At 41.4% G+C, this 20805-nt stretch overlaps 1 protein-coding gene across 4 annotated transcripts in view; it reads right to left on the bottom strand.

Moving 5' to 3' along the window:
* The window catches only part of LOC128884956 (calpain-C), a 29568-nt gene that overhangs the window by 7746 nt on the left and 1017 nt on the right, over positions 1-20805 (bottom strand). The window contains exons 1-5 of one of the 4 annotated variants that reach the window (XM_054138680.1): positions 20190-20215; positions 17354-17546; positions 7952-8095; positions 5968-6037; positions 2076-2358 (exon numbers count right to left, since the gene is read on the bottom strand). In XM_054138680.1, the coding sequence (XP_053994655.1) occupies positions 2076-2358; positions 5968-6037; positions 7952-8095; positions 17354-17546; positions 20190-20200 (701 nt within the window). In that variant the 5' untranslated portion in view covers positions 20201-20215. Of the gene's footprint in view, positions 1-2075; positions 2359-5967; positions 6038-7951; positions 8096-10758; positions 10783-17353; positions 17547-20189; positions 20290-20805 lie in introns of those variants that run through there. The other 3 variants (XM_054138682.1, XM_054138683.1, XM_054138681.1) reach the window with 3 other exon arrangements.

Here is a 20805-nt window from a genome sequence, read left to right as displayed (position 1 = left end):
TCTTCCTCTTCGAGGCCGTCACGTTGTAGTCGTTTCGAGAGCAACGCCCAGCCAGGGCTTATATTCCTGACGGCAAGAAGCGTAGAAGCCGAGCAAGGGCCGCGAGTAAGAAGCGGATAACGAGGTGAAGGAGAAGGAAGGAAGAAGGAACGATCATCAGGCGGAAAGATTAAGAGGAGGAGCAAGGACCTCCGGCAAAACCGGTCATCGTCGTTCGTTCATCCGCGTAAACGCGCCGTCCACCTCGGGGAAGAGATCGGCCGGAACCATTACTCGCGCTAAGGATCCGCTTCGTAGATCTTGCGCTCGCGGGACGCGCACGATCAAAAAAGATATACCTTGTCCCTCTCGTATGACGTTCTCTCTCGTTTACGGCGATCGCAAATATACCGATTTCGTATCGCTTCATTACCCGATGTATCTTCCTCGCCATTACGTCTTGGCTATGTTTTCATTAAAATGTTCCGGGACACCGACGCGGACGTAACGTTACCGACGTTATCGTAATAAATAACAGGAGAGAGAGAGAGACATTTGTTGGATTCCATCTGGATAACGTCTTTCGGTTGTCCATTTAACCCTTTCATGTCCGACGGTGATACGTATACCTATATTTTAGAGAGACAAATCAGTTTCGAGTTAAGGAGGATGTGATACCGCGCAAGTAACAGCTTGAGTAGTACGTAACTTCTTCTATAATGTTTCTGTGTTTGCGATAACTGTCGATGATACTGTAACCCCTAGGAAGAAGACACCAATTATATGTTACGTTGTTACGTACGAATATATCTTTTGTTCATCTTATACATATACGTATACTACACAGTTACCACAGCATCGTAGGGAGCTCGATTTTATTTTTGCTTGTACTCGTATTTGTTTTTTCCCGTTTCTGCGGTATGCAAATAAGTGTTCCAGCCACAGATATCGTTCGACTTCGCGCTGCTCCGTCCGCAAAAGGTTACTAGTAATAGCAGCTAATCGTTCACACCTGAACCGTTACTCTAAGCGTACGGAATTTTATGAAAAACTATTTTCTGTAAAAAGAAGATCATCGATGTGTAACAGACGTGGTATATATAACAGAAAACCACGTTAATAACTATTTCGATTGCAAAACTATACGACGCGCAAATGCAAATACGCGAAGTAACATTCGAGCTACTTCGGACGATCTTGTAAGTTCCAGTGGGTGGCGTGGGCGTTCACCAGGTGGACGTTCATGGTGCGTTAGCACGAAGATCAACCTTACCGAGATCGATCGATGAACCTCGATCGCCATCGCCTTCTACACCCACGCGAAATCGCGTGCGATTCAAGCTGGTTAATTGGCCGATCGGCAGGGAACGAACTCGTATTTTTGTTCGATGCTGCGTACAAGTTTCTTCAAATACTTTAATCTACTATTCTTGGCGACTGATTTATGGTTTGGATACACTTAAATTAAACGGAACATTCAGCGAACGATTGGATAAAATGAGAACGAATTTAACTTGGGGGTAACCGTAAGCCAATTTTTCTTTCACACGTAGATGTCTACGGTTTCTTGTGTTACCGAAGAACGGATACGGTACTGTGGAGGAATGCAATTGCTTTCAAAAAAAATGCCAGAAGACCATAGATCATCACGCTTGCAGTTACTTGTTGTTGTAGTTATCACTTGACAAATGAAGATTTTGAACTGTGTAATATTTCCCGGGACAACTAGCTATATACTTAAACACGGTTCTTAGAGAGATTAATGCCTTCATCGACGCAGGAAATATCTGTCTTACTGTATATTTATTTTTTTGAAAAAGGATTTGTGATTAATCTCCGTGTCTGCCCTAAGTCATTAGCGTTGAATCCACCGACAAGAAACTTGTACGATACCACAAATAGATTGCTAAATAGAAGTATACAAAAATATAACTTTTAAGCTGTGCCACAACCTTCAAAAGATTAAAACCCAGTGCATCAGTCTCTATTACATGATAAAGGTGACCGAAGAAATAAGATAAGGAAAAAATCTCATGCGCGAACGCTCACGTGACTGACAAATAAGAGACCACTCTCAACCGCTTCAAGGTACTCACTTGGCGTACGCTTTCTCCAGAAGAGCCGGCCAGAATTGATCACTGTGTCGGCTCTGCACGAAAGCCAGCCGTCCGTGAATCGCCGGCAGCCTGTCGTCGACCAGAACTTCGACCCATGCACCGCACCACCACAATCGGAACCTGAACACTCCAGCGTATTCGGCGGTTGGAGATCCTGGCGGTTCTCCGCTGCTTCCGAAACCTTGGTCTGCTGGTACCACCCTGTAGAACAGTCCCTTGCTTAAGTGGAGAACGCCCAGGCACGAGACCAACCACTTGTCGCCTAAAACCAAAAGAGAAATATTAGTATCGATGTTGAAACACCATTAAAAGGTTCCACCTAGTTTCATTTTCTTCTTTGTTACACTTTGAGGTCGAAGCTTCAACACTGTTTCCTGCAGTCATGCGTTTTATTTAATAAAGGTACAGTTATAGATAATGAAATTAATTTTCCAATAACTCTCCATATTTTGTGGTAACACACGAAGAGGAAGGAACGGAACAATCCGTGATTAGACCTTTGAAAACGAAAGTGAAACGAACGAATGCAGTAAGGTAGAGTAGTCGCATCGCTCTTCGATCCAAGAACATATTCTCACGACGTTACGACACGTAGCGCGAAGATTACGAATCTGTTTCGCCTGCACATGAAGTTCATCGGCGCTAGAGGAAGAATTGGTGAGACTGTTCCATAATTTATCGAATAATTTTAACATCTTCTCGTAGAGTTATTCATGAATTCGCACGTTCGCTTTTATTCTGACGTGTACACATCCTTACGTAACGTTTTACAAATATAATTATTCAGCTTCTGGAAGAAATTGTGCTCGTACCTCTTGAATGAACGCGCAGTTTCGCGAGTGTTATTCTGGCACAGTGATTCTTAACCTTTTCAAGCTCACAACACAGTTTAGAAGATTCTTAATACGTTCGCTACCAGTGTTTAATTGGGAAACCCATTGTAAGTCCACGCTACATTTGTAGCAGCTGCGATCAGACGCTTAATTGAAAAACTTTTTTATACTTTTTCTTCCTTCATTTTTACATATTTGTGGAATTGGTACGTATTATATGCTTACGCATAGTAACGAGTATTTACCCGTTTAATAAATAAGTAAATAAATATAAGTTGTCAATGAATAAAAATACTTTATAACGTATAATTCGACTTTAAAAATAACTCCAGTCAAAAGTTCTTATTCCGAATGTTTCGTGGGACCATGAAAAGTATTCGTTTCGGCGTTGCGACACGCGGGGAGACAAAAATATTACCGCGAGCAGGCATTAATTTGCTCCGTAAATTGACTTCTTCGGTAAAATTGACGTTAATAAAACGCCGATCGATCATTTCATGTCCCGCGTAATTGCCCCGCGATTAAATTGTGTCTCTATTCAAACGGAATGCGTCGATCCACTTTCACTATCCCGACGAGACCCGGTTTTACATCGAGAAGATTACCAATGCGTTAACCGTCCGAGTGTCCAGTTAATGCGAGTAAACAAATATCTTTCCACGCGAACAAACTTGTCCCTCCGACCGAGCGAATCGAACGGCTCGCGCAAAAGTGCAGCATTGAGGATTGCATGCTTCGAGCTAATGTCTCGCGCGTTGTTCGATTTTCGCGAGTAAAATCGGTGTCAAGTTGATCTGCTAACGCATTGTGCAACACGCGAGTACAAAGGGTTTTGCAGAGTTCTATACACACGTGTTCGTAGCATCGTGTCACTGTATGTTTAGTGTCGAATTTTTCTAAGAACCGTTTGCCAGGCAGTGATAATCGCTGGATAGATCTTAAGCTTCGTTGATCTCGTCGAAAGGCGAGGATTCAACTCGCTAATCGCGAGTGGTGCGAAAGTGATTTCAAATTAATGCAATTTAAGGTCAGCTTTCTCCGAGCAGCATGAAAACGAGAGATAGTCGCAGCGGATTATAAATTGTAATTATGAAGCGCAACAGTTCTCGTAACTGTTGTTTCCGCATTAATGGCTTCCCTCCGCGCTCGACTTATTGAATGTTAAAAAGTAATTGTTGCCATGGTCGCTCTACGCTTACATTTTCTCATTGAATGCTAAACATGCGTGTCAACGCTTGTAGAGCGGAAAAATGTGCCTCGATTATTCGGAGAACATTAATGTCTATATTTATGCGAGTGATTATGCGAGCCTGTGATACCCAGTGTTTCTCAAAACAGATGACAGACACCATCGACATTTTATAGTTCGATAAGAAAGTTTCTGAGGAAGAAATATGACTATATTCTATTTTATAGTAAGTCACGCATCGATTCTTATACTTTCGCCCATCGTGTACTATACACAAAAGTAGAAATTTCGATTGTCGATCATGTAGGTCGAGAAAAAAGATGTTTGCGTGCCGATATCCCAGTTGTCTGCGCACGTTTTCGCATGCTTGTAAGCGTTAACGGGACACGATGCCGCGAACGGCGCGCATCTTGTGAAACGCGTTTGCACGAATTCCCGGATTACTTCGACTTCCGTCCATGATGCGCAGGCTGTTGAATTGCACCGACTACCAACAGAACGAGATTAAGTTAGCGATGCATTCCACGGTCTCCTCTATACTTGGCGTTGTCGTAATTCTCCGAGTACGCGACAATCGCGAGGAAACACGTTAATAAAATCCCTCGCCCGTTTCACAGTCTCTCGACGTTAAAGTCGATCAGAGATGAGTAAAATTTTGTTAATTTTATTAGTTACCTTTATCTTAAGGGTAAAATTTACCCTTTGGTTCATCTAAAATTTTGTAATGAATTTATTACATTGCACGGTTTGATTTGGCGTTAATTGTCAAGGATAACTTAAAAATTTCGTGAATGTCGTGAATGCTTATACCGAGCAGTTCCTCGCAAAGAAAATAAAAGTTGCAAGGTAAACTTGAAAGTGAACGATGCTACATTCCCACTTTCGTGAATTCCTGACAGCTGCATTCTTTGAGAATGATGCAAAACTGTCGGTAGATGAGGCAACCGTCAGATTATCACACAATGCCATGGCTCGGTTATTCGTTAATTAAATGGTGCCGAGATATCGAATAGCGCCGTAGACGACGCCGCCGTTTTCTCACAGATCGAACCCGGTCGAAGAAAGTCGTGGTCGTAACAGCTTTGGGACATGGCGTCCGTGGAAACGACCACGCTTTATCTCCCACGTTCGTCAAAGGTTACCAAGCCGCTTTCAGGGTTTACGGGATTTCGAGGTCACTCATAGAAGTTGTTGAAAGAATGCCAATTCATAAAACATAATGTCGACGAATTGTGAGTCCGAGTCGCGAAAGAATGCTAAATGTGTGTCACACGAATGCGAAACATGGTATTCAACCAGTTATTTAATTCGCGCTTTCTCTACAGTGCCAAGCGGAATTATTTGAAACTTAAATACGATCTGTTAGAATCCTTTGTTTAACTCCTGTTAAACGTTTATCGATTCAAAATCGACGTTAACTTCACAACATTCAAGAACAACAAATAAGAGAATCAAGCAACCGTTCGCCTTGGCTTGCATTTAAAGTGTTGACCAAGATAGAGTGATTTACTAGTTTGCTAATACGTCTTGCACGTGAACCATATCATTATGTTTTATAGTTAGGATTCTGCACGCTCCAAAACAAGAACGAAGCGAGAACGCAAAACCGGAACGACTAGTCTCTCGGCAATTTCTCGACTTCTTCCTAGTTCATTTCATCCCTCGAAACGTTTTTGTTGCGATTTTGAACGAGCTACGAGAAATGCGCAGAATGTCGATACTAACGTGAACTCAGGAATAGAAAACTTGTACTCGATCTGATGTGCAGAAAAACCAGTCCTACGTGTATCATACTTTTCACGTTTTAACACAAGAATTATATCTATTTTTATTTCTTGATAAATCTTACCCATTTTTCCAGGTATGACGTCGAACTGGGCTGGGGTGTCGCTCACGAATATTGGACGGTTGCATAATTCCTGAAACGAAGAGAAAATGATTTAATCATTGTTTTAAAATTCATCGTAAAATACAGTCTGATTTTTCTATATGTAATTCTAAAGTGCTGTTTCATGTTCCAGTATTAATTTGTGAATACTCATTTGTTGGAATTTCAGTTGCGGAACAAAAGACGATTATATAACACTTCGTTGCACGTTTTGCAATGCATAATTTATTCTCAGACAGACGAGGAATGCGATTCGCAATGAGCATTTTGCATTAGCAGAGAGAACGTTTTTATCGTCCCTCTCTAAACTCGGAAACTGTATCCACCTTTGTTTCCGGTTTCAGCAGCATCAGTTTCATGGAATCTTCTGTTGATCGCTCGATGTCGGATCCGGAATGCGCAATTGCAGGATAATTACAATCTCAATGCGTGCCTCGAACGTTCGCTATTCATAGTTTACATTTTTAATGTTGCATACAGAATGCATTAGTGCTCTTTGAACTAGCATCATTCGACTGGATGTTTTCATTCTTAAAAAGCGATGCTCGGATCTTTTCGAACGTATCAGTTACCGAACCTTCCTTGTAAGTAGGTAACCTCACGACAAATCATGCACAGTTACAAATAAATGACACTTTCACGCTTGTATATAATCGAGCGAAACCGCATATTGGTTTGCAGCGTTACATCATCGAAGTGTGCTGAAATAGTATCCTTTTGACTCATGGTTTAGTCATCGACGATCATCGTTTACAGCACAGGATATGCCCGGTTCATCGTTCCTGTTCGCCACTCGTGTCACGCCTCTCCTTCGATCCTTTCCGGTCGCACCAAAAGCGTGACGGGCGAGTAAGCTTGTATAGCGTTAATACGTAATACGTTAACGCAATCGTCGACCTTGTCGTAGAAACGCACCGCTGTCAGTGGCTTTTATTACGATCATTATACGCAACGCAGGGACCCATAATGTCTCGTTCACGAGGCAGAATAGGTTCCAGTTACGCGTCGGCAACTTTACCCTGTGTTCTTTCCTCATGGCTCGGATCCTGGTGCAACTTACGTAACTGATCTCCACGATCGTTGATCCCTCCATTAATTCACGTGCTCGAGTTAAACCAGCTATTAGCTTGGAATTATACATTCCAATAAAACGCCAATTAACAACCAGCGGTCGCTGTGTACTAAATTATACAACCATCCATTTTTTTTTTTTCATTGACAAGGTTCAAACTACAAGCCAAGGCCTTTCGAATGATAGCTAACTAAGTTGGGGCTCATGCTTCGAGTAATACAACTATTGCAAAATTGATCTTTTTATAACGTATAAACGCCAGCATCGTAATTGGCGAGTTCGCGTTAAGTGTTCCATGCAACGCAACTTCAGTAAAGAGCTGTTACACGATTATACCCGGGAAGATGACAAAGACATAGTCTACGTGTCAAGGTTGCGTACTGTTTCCGTTACGGTTCCTAGGTTTCAGATTCCTCGCCCTTCCGTTCCGTCGGAACTAGAGCGACTAAACCGCTTAAGTGGTATTACTGAGAGAACACCGTATATCCGAAAAAGCAATAGTGAATTTCATTACGAATCTACGCAAATTAATCATTTAAAAATAATTCCATTCATCGAGCTGCTTATATCGTATTTAATACGGTATCGAATCCTACAGATCCAAAATCATCAGCATCGAGTTCCACGAGCCCGAGATTGTCATTATCCTGTTCCAAGGATCCGAATCATCAGTATCGTATCTAACCCATTGGAAACAACGGTATCAGATCCTACGGGTCTAAAGTCATCGATATCGTGTCGTCTGAGGCTGGGGTCGCTCGAATCCGATCCCACGATACCAGGGACACTGGCATTGCACTTCTCGTAAGCTTGGCTAGGTGAATAGCAAATGTCACGCCGCGGAAATCGACTTATATTAAAAGCAAGGATTACCTTTGGTCGTTTCCATTGGAACTGAAACGGAGGAGTTTGGTGATAGAAGACCGATGTTTGCGTAGCAGGAAATTCAGGGTCCTCCCAGAGCTCGCCTCGTTTCAAGCACGAACGCTTGATGCGTTCGTACTCGCTCATTACGTCCTGAAACAATTAAGCTCCAATTAATCGCAAATATTTAAGGAATACAGTTTATATTAATCTACGCAGGGATTCTACGTGAAAGTTTTTATAGAGGCACATATGCAATAATTGAATAACTGTTTATCGAATATCGATCAATATTCCATGCGATGTCACAGATGCAACTAAATAGATCAATGTATTATACAATCTAATGAAGATTTATACTAAGCTACGTATGGAGGGTGAGAAATTAACAGTACCTCTGCGCGCATCGCCTACTCGGTACACATTTTTCATCGCCCCTGAATCGCGTTACATTTATCGCACGATCGCTACGAAAGAATTCCTTTACAAGCTTTTAATTACACCATTAAGAAGAATGCTCTTAAATATTAATATCGTCGTTCGAGTTACGCAACACAACGACCGATCGCGAACATCGCACGCATTAAAAACGCCCAATTTGACCTCGATTGATGTGATAACGCGTTTCGAGAACCTCATCGAGGACCCATTGTATCGAGGTCAACACTTTCTCTTCTGCTGAGAGGTCTTTGTTATACAGGCAACGCGTTCCTCTATATCCGCGAAGATACTTATTGCCAAATGGCAACTTTTTACATGGCTCAGAGACCTGGGCCAAAACGGATAATGCTCGCGGTAACGTTTCGATTTTTCTTGAAATTAAAATATATCGCAGTCTTTCGCGGTGCTTATAGTTTTCTCTTTAACGATACGACTCTGACAGACGTGGTTGAAATTGAATTTTACCTCCTCTGAAGCAACGTTCGCTGTCAACGTAAACAAATGAAAAACTAATCTGCGGTAATTAAATACCAGTAATCAACTAATACTAAATGCTACTTTTTCACCCTTTCTAATGACGCACGCAGTTTCTTTCGCCTACATCGCTGCCATGTCTGAACAGAAAACAGGAACGATCTCTCAAACGTCCGCACGAACGTGAACGCTTTCGAATTCTAACGAAACAACGATATCCTCAGGCGTAGGTTACGATTATAGCGATGGAGCCAATCCAGCGACATACTCGTCCACATAGAAACGCGTCAGTTCTCAAACATCGTGTACGGATATCAAACAAGCATCAAAATGAATAGTCAATGATATTAGTAAGGACAAACAAAAAATAATTTTGTGTTACGGATGGACCACTCTACTTGGTCCCACAATCTTTCAAAATTTTCTGAATTTTCAGGTTCGCGAATGTTCAGATCCCATCGCTAGCTCTGATATCACTACTTAAAGTCACCGTCACGGAAGAGAGGCCCGCGATGATCGATATTGGATCTTTTGCACGGCGAAAAATAAAAGGAGGATGTTTGCCACGGTTGAACAGAGTCGCGTCACGCTGATTACATTTTGCAACGACGCTTGATAACACATTTTCACCGCCCAGGCGATAACGCGAGAAATGGTGCGCGTACTCGTGAAAGCGTCACAATTGCGAAATACATAATTGCGTTCGTTGGACCGCCGCGTACTGGGCATTGTTCCGAGCAGACACCTAACGCGCCCGTAGAACGATCCGGTGCACCAATTAAGATCGCAACAAGTCGCTACCCAATCTAGCGGTTAATTAGTGCGCCTGGAAGAGTACCTTTTCCACCTTTGACCGTCTACACGGTTCACCGTTTCGTAGCATGGTGTTACCTTGGCATACCAGGCTAAGGTGTGTCTTTTTCTATTGTTATCGCTCGACAAAGGGTCGTATGTTTGCCGTTGTCACGTTCCTCAATTTAACCCTTTCGCAACAAGGTAACAGTGCTTCGTAAAACTTTGTCTTTATTCTTCGTAGAACGACGCTTCCGCGATACTTTTTCCTGATGGTACTCATTCTAGCGATTAAAGAGTTCGTTAAATGACGATAATTATTGTATAATGGGTTCTTTAATCGCTTCCGTCTATAAATACTATGATTAGAAGCACACCTGAGTAAATTTCATTTCTCTTAAGTCGGTAGCCAAGCTGGGCGTAAAAGATTAATGGACAAGGTGAAACTTTTCTCGAGGAACATGTTTCACAGTTTATGGACTGTTCAAACATAAACAATTCCAAAACAATTGAAAATAACGATGGACTGCACAGACATTCCGGTGAAGCGACATTTCCAACGCTAATTCAATGGCCCCTTCGCGAAACGTCTCTACGCTACGAGACACAGAAGAATATGTATATCTTAGACTTGGACATTTATTGAATGTGTATCTAACAACTAGAAGAATGCTTCGTTGAACCGTACGGTAAGGTAATGCGTTCGTTGTACCGAAGAGAATGATTCAGACTGTCGCTGATAAATTTTAATTCCGCGAACCGGTTTAAAGGTAGTTGTTTCGGTAGGCCACTAACGAAGAGGAGCTTAGACTGGCTAAATGTTCTCAGATTCGCGCACTGTTTCCTCGCGGAAATCTAGACAATAGAGGTGTCTCGAATATTACTATTTAATTTACTTAAAGAGAAACTTGACACAGTTTCAAATACTAAACGAAAAATTTCAACATCGTTCGATTCTCTCTCATTTTCGTTCGTCTAACTACGACTCGAGAGTTCTTTACTTCTGTAATTGCCCAATTCGATGTCGAAGGAATCGCGGAAAAAGCTGGCTGCCGGATTTCGTTTCATAGTAAATTGTATCGGCGTTTTATTTACTTTTAGGAAATTACCGGTTGGATTTTTCCGTGCCGCGTTCCCGGCTGCAATCATCCGACGAAGAAACTCCACTCTCATCTTACGAACGCCCGTAGCACGTACCACGGGCATTTTACGTTGAACGTGCCAGGTTATTCGACTTCGCCTTCCGCTAAACCGAACACTTCTGCGATCCACTATACACGTTAGCTGTATAATACCTAGCTACCATACTCTCGTACCGGTCGGACTAGTTTCACGCTTGGTTCTCCCGCGGCCTTGAAGCGCACGAACCAACGGTGCAAAACTGCCGAGAAAACCTTTATGGTTCTGGCTAGTGATGGGATAAAGCGCCATGCAAGTAGCTTCGAATCCTGAGCAGCTAGATTCGAACCTACGGTCAGTATTTCGAGAAAGAGAAACAGGACTTCCAAGTAGAGCGGAACGTAAGCGAGGTGGTCTTCCTTATTACGCACACACTGCGTTACAATGTCAGGGAGTAGACCTTGACTGACCTACAAAAATAATGGGACGTGGATTAAGATACAATTTCGAATGTAAAGTGACCATGACAGAGAAAAATGTTAACTTACAAAAGTAACATAGATAGGTGTAGTTCGATGCTACTCGAGCAAAACTACAGACAAGGGAAATAGAAAATGGCAGGTGAGTGGAGTGTTGGTGTTTAGAGAGACAAATACAAGGAAGACAGATAGATAAATAATTGGAAACGAATTCGTGAATATATATTGAACTTGATCTCATCGCTAGAGTGGACCTCTCTCGACGTGGACCGTGCAGACTATCTGCGGATTCCGGCACTTCGCCTTCCGGAATTTTAGCCGTGTCGTTGCAAGGTATTATACCTGCGATAGAAACGGGCTGGAATTCGAAAGTAAATTATGAACCGTTTCAAGGATATTCCAGCTGGAAATGAAGCTAATAAAACAAAGAGTGCTCGAGTGTTTTGAATAAACAATTTTTTTTGAAATTCTTTTATGATGATTGTATGAAATAAAACAAGGATAGAATGTTACTCGGAATAGGTTTCGAGACGGCTCAGAGCCACTGAAAGTACTTTGTAGCGTGCACGTGATTCAGTATTTACGTCCTCGATGACTAATCGTACACTTTCTATTCCTTGGAACGTTCTTCTTTTCAGTTTTCTGCACGCGTTCGTGTTGATTTCAACAATGTAAATATTAAGTAGTGCAACTAGTCACAATAGAACAATGGAGACGTTCGGAAAGACTCGAAATCACGGAGATTGTTTTAAAAGAAAAATTACGATGTAGTATATGTTCCCTTATTAGTTTATGTTTGCTATTAATGAATAGAAAAGACGAGTAACAAGAACGCTTCGTTACTCGATGACGCTACCTTCACTCTCCTTGCGGTGACATTTCACTTTTACTTGGAAGCTAGGCACTAACGGACAACTATCCTGATCTACGTTGACCAGCTGTTGCTGAGATTGGGTCGCAACTATAAATAAAAATAGGTAAGGTTCATTTAATGCATTGATTGCTACGTCACTCAAATATGAGTGACAGGACTTTAAGGAGCCTATTGATATCGGTATAAATAATCAATTATATATCATACGGTACCCATACCATTAACAAAAGAAACGTGTATCAGAAGAGAATGTTATTTTTCTGTCGACGCGAACATGCCAAGAAACTCGCGTAACGGGATACCATGAACGAGATTCTCCGTAACCTCGTGCACTACGACCTAGCTTCCTTCTTTGTATTATCTACCGTTCTAATTTTTTAACCCCTCGCTTCGTCTTTGCGCAGAGTTGCCATACCATTCCAAAAAGGTAGAAATTTACTCGTCGCATTATTCTAATGTTCTAAGCAAGCGAATATGAGTAATCCTACAAGGATGGCCTTTAGCAGTTGATCCTACGAGAGATATCCTGGCAGTAATTTCTCTTGGAAGTCATTGCCACGTCTATTGACACATCCCGCACACGATTCGTCTGGCGTTTTACCAGTGATACCCTATAAGGTTGACCATGAGCAAGTAGCATCGGGCGACCTTAACGTTCAGTTCACAACAGTTCTCCTCGTGGATGCTTGGTGCGTGTCGGAAATGATTAACGCGAGCGCACTTGGATTCTTATCTACTGTTTACCCTTTTAGTTGACCTCTTCTCTTACCAACCGGGAGGTTCCTCCGCGAAGAGGCGTGCAACTATTATCGTGAGTTTAACAAGAAATCCAACGAACGTTTAAAATGCAATAAACCAGAGTTCCTTAATCGTCCATTCTTTTAGAATTGAAAAAACAAGAGAAGACAGAAGAAGACAGTTTTGGCCAACTTTTCGGGATCATCGACCACTGTGTCTGCCAGTTCAATGAAAAGTGGGAACGTTTGCTTTCGTTCGTTCCAATTCTCAAAGTAGCGTGTTCGCCAACGCGATACGTGTCACCGAGTAATGAACGAGGAAAGAACAATAGCTAGCACACCTGTCGCTCAGGACGGTGACCAAGTGGTGCTTTGAACGCTCGAAAGAGAGATAAATATTTCTAGAGTTATCGTTTCATTCAAGAAGTGTTGCAGCAGTTTAAAAACAATTAAAACATGGTGCCAACGGGCACCATTGCAGTTCAAATTTCGGAACTAAGTGTATTCCTAATGATGTACGGTTCCGAGGAGGCGATAATAAACTATCTTTGAGAAATCCATTTTCTACTAGTAGTTGTGCTCAAATGAGCGTTGAAGCTTAAGTAATCAGACTTAATGCACACCTCCATAAATATCCCGTAACTTCTGTTCAGCTGAGAAACGGGTCTAGGAAATACCCGTTGACTTCGATTACGAATAAATCACCGAATTGTGCTCGATTCGATCGTTGAGCACACTTTCTCCCGCCAGCTGGTACCTACGTTTGCGCGGCATGCTTCACATTTACGCAAATCTCTGACTACTGTACAGTTATGACTCTGCTCAGCTGATGTGTTTCTATCGTCTAGACGTTCTGAAATAAACAATTTTGAATAATACATAAAAGATAAACTTGTAAATCCTCTTTTAATAAAAATGCTTATTTTAATTACTCAATGGATTAAATCAATGGAATAAACGTTACGAATAGATCGCTATACGGTGTTTTTATTTGTAATTATAGATTTTACCCAAACGAAATTATAAGTTGGGTAGGTAAGGGTTCAGTGGAAAATGAATCATCTCTTCCAAGAAATAAGAAGAAGAAAATGCATAAGCCTGTTAGACGGGGCGCCAGTAGCCTGAGATTAAAATTATCGAACGTTTGCATAATTTTCTGTTGGTTTACGTGAAATTTAGCGACTATAGTAAGACTTTCGAGCGGCAGTTAACGTCTCATTAGGCGGTGCTTCTGGCTTTCGAACGACTTCCTAATGGACAGATTCTGTTCGACGACGTTGCGTAACCGGCAATATCATGTCCGATATCCCGGGAGGCCGGTTACAGGATTTCCGCGGTATCGGCGTTGAATTTTCATTGGTTTCGAAATCCGGAACTTATCGTAGCACGGTAACGCGTTTCAATTTATAAACACGATCGAAGGAGATTAGGCACCGATTATTTTTCATTGTTAGAGAAAGTTTCATTCAATTCCATCTCCATTAATTCTGTTGTCATTTGATACTGTTCAGTAATAAACTTTGATTTAGGTATGGTATCGACGATATCGGTTCGATATTATTCCCATCGCTAGTCTGGACACGCTCGAGCGTAACTGGAAATAGAGTTGCCAGCACGCGGTGAAATTTCATCCTGTCTCGATGGAAACGTCGTAGGTTTTCCGGGGGTGCAGAGCCGCGCTCTTTATTCTCCTCGGGCCGTTTTAACGGAGATTTCTTCGCACGATAATGAAATAACCTGTAAGCAGCCGCTCGTGCTCCCACTACCTTGGCAAATACCGGAAATTTGTGCAAGTGCCTTAACGTTATCACGTGAACGATCTCGGAGCACGAGTCTTGATCTTCCACGCACGTCTACCGCCCTTCTTTCGACTCGTGGTTGTTTCGCACCTATGCATCATCGTACCTACATGCAAAGTCTGCCAGAATAGACCACGTGCTGGGCTATCTAACGATTTATCTTACTGGTGTGCTCTAGACATTACCGCATCCTTCGTTAGGCTTGGGATCTTCCTGATTCCGGGTGGTAGTAAACGTTATCTTCGTTAAAAGACACGTTACAGAAGAGCGAAATGCTTGGGTGCCCACGATTGATTGTTAGGGTTTTAATTTAGTAAATTCCGACTACGTGACCAATGAGGAGAACAGTGAAAACACAAACGAATGCAAAATATATTCTCGTAATCGACATAAGTTGCTCGGTCTGTGAGCTTATGAAATACGCTGCAATTGATGATCTTCGATGCATCTACATCCTCTAAGTTTCACGATGAATACAAACGGATTGCAGTTCGTTTGGCCGCTACTTCAATGTGGACCGGTTGATGAATTGGACATTGTCTCGTGAAAGTTACATGAAAATGTAAGTGAACGCTGGGATTATGAATAACAGTAATTAAGAAGCTGAATGAGCACTGATGAGGACTGTGCACTGTGCGCTGTTTTATAATACTCGGAAGAATACTTATATCACTTTCATGTGAATTTTTTCTTACGACAGAAAAATTCATCTCTTCCCAGAGTTTGTTCGAGTTTACCAACATTAACGCTTCGAGACATGCTTAAATATTCCACGTGAAACACAGCGCTCCATTCCTACATGGAAGTAGGCGTTCCGTGATGCATTTTACATTCACCTCGCTAACTTGTCCATTATGCGGTACTGAATTTAATAAATGCCGTTTGACGATATTTCAAAACACGGTAATAAACGTGAATGCGTTGAATAATGTTCGATAATCACGAACAACAGAGATTTAGTGGTAATTGTTGTTTAGGTACATGTAGCATACGTTTCAGCCATTAGTGTATAATAGATAATGATCGAAGCTGAGATTTTGTTGCTTGAGATTATATCGAATAATCAATAACACGTTTACATTTATCACTGATAACTGCATGACCAAGAAGAGAATAATAACTATCCGGACGAAGTTCCGTACCGTTTCTTGCAAATCAGTTTAATAGTCTCTCAGGTGATTCAGCAATTGCGGTCGCGTCATTCCTGCGGCTGATGCCTGCATCGACAAATCATGGTGGGAAAAACTTCCAGAGATTGTTAACCGAGTTAAAAGGAGTACACGCGCGTGTGAAACATTGATGTGATTCATTGTAGGAAGATGTGTCGACGATACAAGCGTGGCGAGTCCTTCGAAACGACCTTTGGATGAATGTTTCTCGTCTCTAAAGAAATCCTGACTTGCGGTCCTTCTGTGGACTGTGGTACATATGTTTATTACAATCATTCGTAGAGAATGTTTGATACCGGAAAGATTTTGCAAAGTCATTTTGACTGTCCTCGTATAATAACAAGGAAGGAATAGCTAGCTACCCCTAAACGAGCATGACTCTAACGAAGATCCTACGATAGCGTGGTAACGAAACTCGCGGTTGTGTTTCCTAAAGAACGGTCGTTAATTCACCGAGGAGCCTGTGGGCGACACAGAATGGTCCGGCGCCACGGTATCCTTTAACTGACACTAATTTCATCCTGAAGAGATTCTGATTTACGAGGACTCGTCCAGCGAGTCAAGTTTCTTTTCTTCGTCGGTCAGTTCTAAGACGTTTCTTCGATGCCGCTTCTCGAGGTTGTTGCTCTTTCATTCCAACTCCATCTCGAGGGTACTCGATCGGAAGTTCGCCCGATCGGAGGATCCTTTTCTTTGCTCCTCGAGCGTACGGTTGCAAATCGTCCAGCCTTGTTCGTTAGCCACAATAATGGTTTTCTCGACACCATTGTTTCTATGTTAACGAAACGAAAATATTCCAGAGGATTCGAAAACGCATACGGACATTTTTACTCCATGGCAAAACCCCAATTCCATTTTTCATAACACCGCGAAACGATTACCTATGGCTACGACTTAACGGTGACTCGTGGTAATTTAACGGTTTTGCAGAGACTTTCGGTCGATTTCTTTGCGGTTTAACACGTTAAGCGCCACGCCGATTTTTAAGGAAGTCCCTACCAGTTCTTATCGCACTAGAAGTTTACTTTTAGAATGAGATATCTATAAGCATCTGTATTCATTCAACACGTTACGCGCCAAGTCTGTTTTGTTTTCTTTACCGTTCGCCCCGCTAGATAAAAATGGATTCTACATCATGTACGCTGTCAGCCACGAAAAGTTCAGTGTCAGTCACCGATGGCTGACGTAACGCTTAACGTGTTAATGATCGATGGAGCGATCCACCGATATCCTTGAGTTCGCAGTGGGTTCTGCTGTATCTCCGTTCGACTGCACCCTTGTTGCCGATCTCATTAACAAACAAGGGGAAGCGTTACCATTTCTTAGAAATGTAAGTAAACAGTACCCCGCGAGAGGAAAGGAATCCCCGGTTCAAGAGGTTCGTAAACCGTGAGAAGTAACAGAAAGATTCCGGGACTATCGGAACCGTTCGAACCTCTCGAACTTTCTACGATCTCGTCGTCCCCAGGAATTCTTTGCCTCGATGACAACGAGGAAGATCACGGTGCACGACGAACACGTACATACATCGTATGACCAGTCCTCTCCTATCGGTTCCCTTACACACGCGCCGCTTCGTGCCTCCGTAATTTGTGTGTTTCGAGGTCGTGGAGAGAAGAAGACCCGGTTTCGAGGTAGGAGAATCTCGTGGAGGTAAGTAGAAACGTGTCGGTCGAGCTCGAGATACCATGACCATATCGACGATGAAGAGGCACCATTGCTGGGAACAGGTGGAATCGTATGTTCGTATCGTAATGTTTAGGGAACAAAGATTCATTGGAAACACAATTTTAACTTAACGAAAACAATTCACTATAAAATGTACGAAAGAGGTCTATTCGGTTACGTTGTCCAGAACGATCTAACGGTCCGTTTAGGCCTCTGACCCAGGTTTTGAGGGAGACAAAAACGAAAGTTCGAGAGGGTTTGTAAAACGAAGCTCTGGGTGTACAGAATCAGAATAAGATGGAAACTTAAGAAGGAAAAGTTAAAGCGAATGACGAATACGTTAGCATTTCATATTCGATAGCTGTTTGAAATACGAAATGATACGAACGTGACCATCCCACAGCTCGGTTATCGCTCGAAACGAATTCCAACGCGTGAAAGTGCGAGCAAACGAGCCCGTTAGGATCCAATTGTTTGTTTAATTACGGTAAAGTTGGCGATTAGTAACGCGGGAGGTATCACGACCGTAAAACGGTGCACGCAAGCGACCTACATTTTTAAATGTCCGGCATTTCGTTGCGGAATAACCGAACCTCGCGCGTTTTTTGCACAACTTTTACGTCAATCTAGACTTTTTACTCGGTCGCTTGTTAAGAGAACGTTGTTACGTTTCGAACAGTTCGATTCGATGACATTATCGACGTAACGTTTCCCTTTCTTTTATTTTTAGAGCACGTGTCGTTCCGATTCGAAATATATCGTAATATTTTTATGTAATCCAAGTTTAACAGCGGGTCAACAAACTTTCTACGAACGCAACGCGATGATTTTTAATTCATTAAACAGGTTTCTTCATTAAATTTCTGATCTTATCGAATCAAGTATGCGATTAAGTTTCGTTGCATTTTTTATTTCATTCACGAGCAACAAGCATGTAATGCGTATAAATTATTCGAGGGAGAAAACATAAATTTCTTTGTAATTGAATGAAACTTTTACTAAATTTACCTCGCGATGCATTATTCAGGTCAAATTACAATGCCAATGATTAATTTCGTTCCACCAGTAACATCGAAAACACTTTTTCAGATAATTTCGAAGAGTATACATGTACCGAACATCCGGGATGTTTCGAAGTTATGGGTCAAGTATTTACTACGGTTCATAAAAAGGAATGAAAATATTTAATCTAGAATGAAGATTTCAATTGCAGGTAAAAACAGAAAATACTGAGAAAGTGGAGTAGTAAAAGTAGAAAGTTTGAAAAAAATAAGAGTACCGATCGTATAGAAAATAATTACATATTATCGACTGTTATGATCTGTTCTTTGTTTTACAAACACTCTTAGTTTGTAGATAAACTATTTTAGTTAATATATTCACTCAAAGCTAATGAAAAAAAAAATGGAACAAATCTTTGATCACGAAGAGTATTTCACTTTCCGTTAAAAAAAAATAACTCAACAATGCTGAAGTTCTAAAAGATCAACGTACCTCCGTCTTTGGTAAGCAAATAAGTGCGCACAAAGTACAGACTGAGACTGACCTAACATAATAGAATGCGGGATGATTCCTCAAAGCCACGTGTACAGTTACATTGGTCGTTTAGACGAGCAATAAAAGAATCGATGCCTCGTATGTGGGCGACACGCGAGAAAGTAAAGAAACACTTCAGGGCCACGCATATTGTCTTTTCAACGTGTTACCATACCGCCCACTGTCAAACGTTATCGTCATATTATGCGGGCGCCTTATGAAATCGTCGACCGAAGAATGGAGAGAAGGATTTTGAAAAATTCCAAGATCATTTACAGCCAGAGATGGGAGAAATTTGATTACAATAACAATAGACGACTATTTTATATTCAGATTATAATTATTATCAAATAAACAAAGTATACCGAGTTACTCGTTTCTTATTTGTTGCTCGACATTCTTACATGGATAATCATTCTTCCATTTCTGTTTTCAGAGGATGGATCGCTTATGTTGTACAGCGTTACGCAATAAAAACTGTCGAGTAACGAGCAACGAATGCATCGCGTATTTTCGCTTCACGGTGGTTCGCTGTTCGAATAAAGAAAATTGTAAATTTCAAAAAAACAACAGCCTAGAACGGAATGTCGTAATTTTAGAACGGAATTTTTGCGTAATGATACGCAAAAATGCGTAAAGATGCGAATATAATGTTAAGCCAGTGAATGAAACGCGGAGGATAATAAAATAAATTTTAAATTAATCCCGAACAGATTCACGTTCGCGATAACGCATCAATTAAAAATGCGGCGCATCTAAATGAAACTGCCTTGAATTATTTACGTAGAATAACATGATGCAATTTTTATGAGGCGTAAAAAATAGATGGTGTCAATATCAAAAGAAGTGCCAATACTATCTTGACACTTTATATCAAAGGGCGTGCTGTCGACGCGACCTATTGATTGTATCAATGTCAAAAGTCGAACTGCTCAAATGTGAATGCTATCGATATCAAAGGACATCAATCTGACAGATTAATGGTGTCGATGACAGAAAATGTGCAGACGGCGTAATTAGCAAATTGTACAGGATGTAAAATGAAACTGATTTTAACAGCGTTATTCTTGATACGTTTTATGCGAGTTTCAGACCTTTCACTTTAAAAGTGCCCGTTCTACGAACATCAACGAGAGTTAGGTAAATATTAGTAGATCACCTGTTAGACATGGACGTGTAAACGCGACTCAAGTATTTCGTTAAACATCCGTGTTTCAAATAAAGTTTCGATCCATCGACGTCGGATAATTTTGCACTGTCTGGAACAATTAGGGGAACTCGTATGAATCGTTAATTCTAAAATTATTATAAGCAACGAAAGTGTTCCAATTACTAAAGAATGTCTATTATATCATTCATTTAACATTCTCCACAATAGATGGTTTAAGAAAGGCAGAGTTTGCTTTAAAAATTAATTCTCCAGACTGTTTTTGAAATGTTTAACTAATTTTTTATTTGTATATACTTCGTATCACCTTCTCAGAACAAGATCTCTGAAGTCATCCCTGTGCTCAGAAGGTTCAAAGAGGGTAAGTTTTTACGTCCCGCGCGTTCGCATTCCGTGCGGATCAAATAGTTTCCATTTCACTAGCTAGATTCGGTGTACCATACCAGAGTGACTTTCACGCAAAGAAATCATTCTGGTCACATAGCATGGCGCACCTCGCTAGAAATTCCATAATGACCCACTACTACCATCGAGGGAAATCTTGGCGTGCGCAAATCTTTTGTCTGCGCACTTACCGGAGTGTGGAGAAAAAAAAGGCAAGAATTTC

Source organism: Hylaeus volcanicus, chromosome 2 (genome assembly GCF_026283585.1).
Source record: "Hylaeus volcanicus isolate JK05 chromosome 2, UHH_iyHylVolc1.0_haploid, whole genome shotgun sequence".
Lineage (NCBI taxonomy): Eukaryota > Metazoa > Arthropoda > Insecta > Hymenoptera > Colletidae > Hylaeus > Hylaeus volcanicus.
Note: the sequence above shows the minus strand (reverse complement) of the source record. Positions and strands in the feature narration are given on the sequence as shown.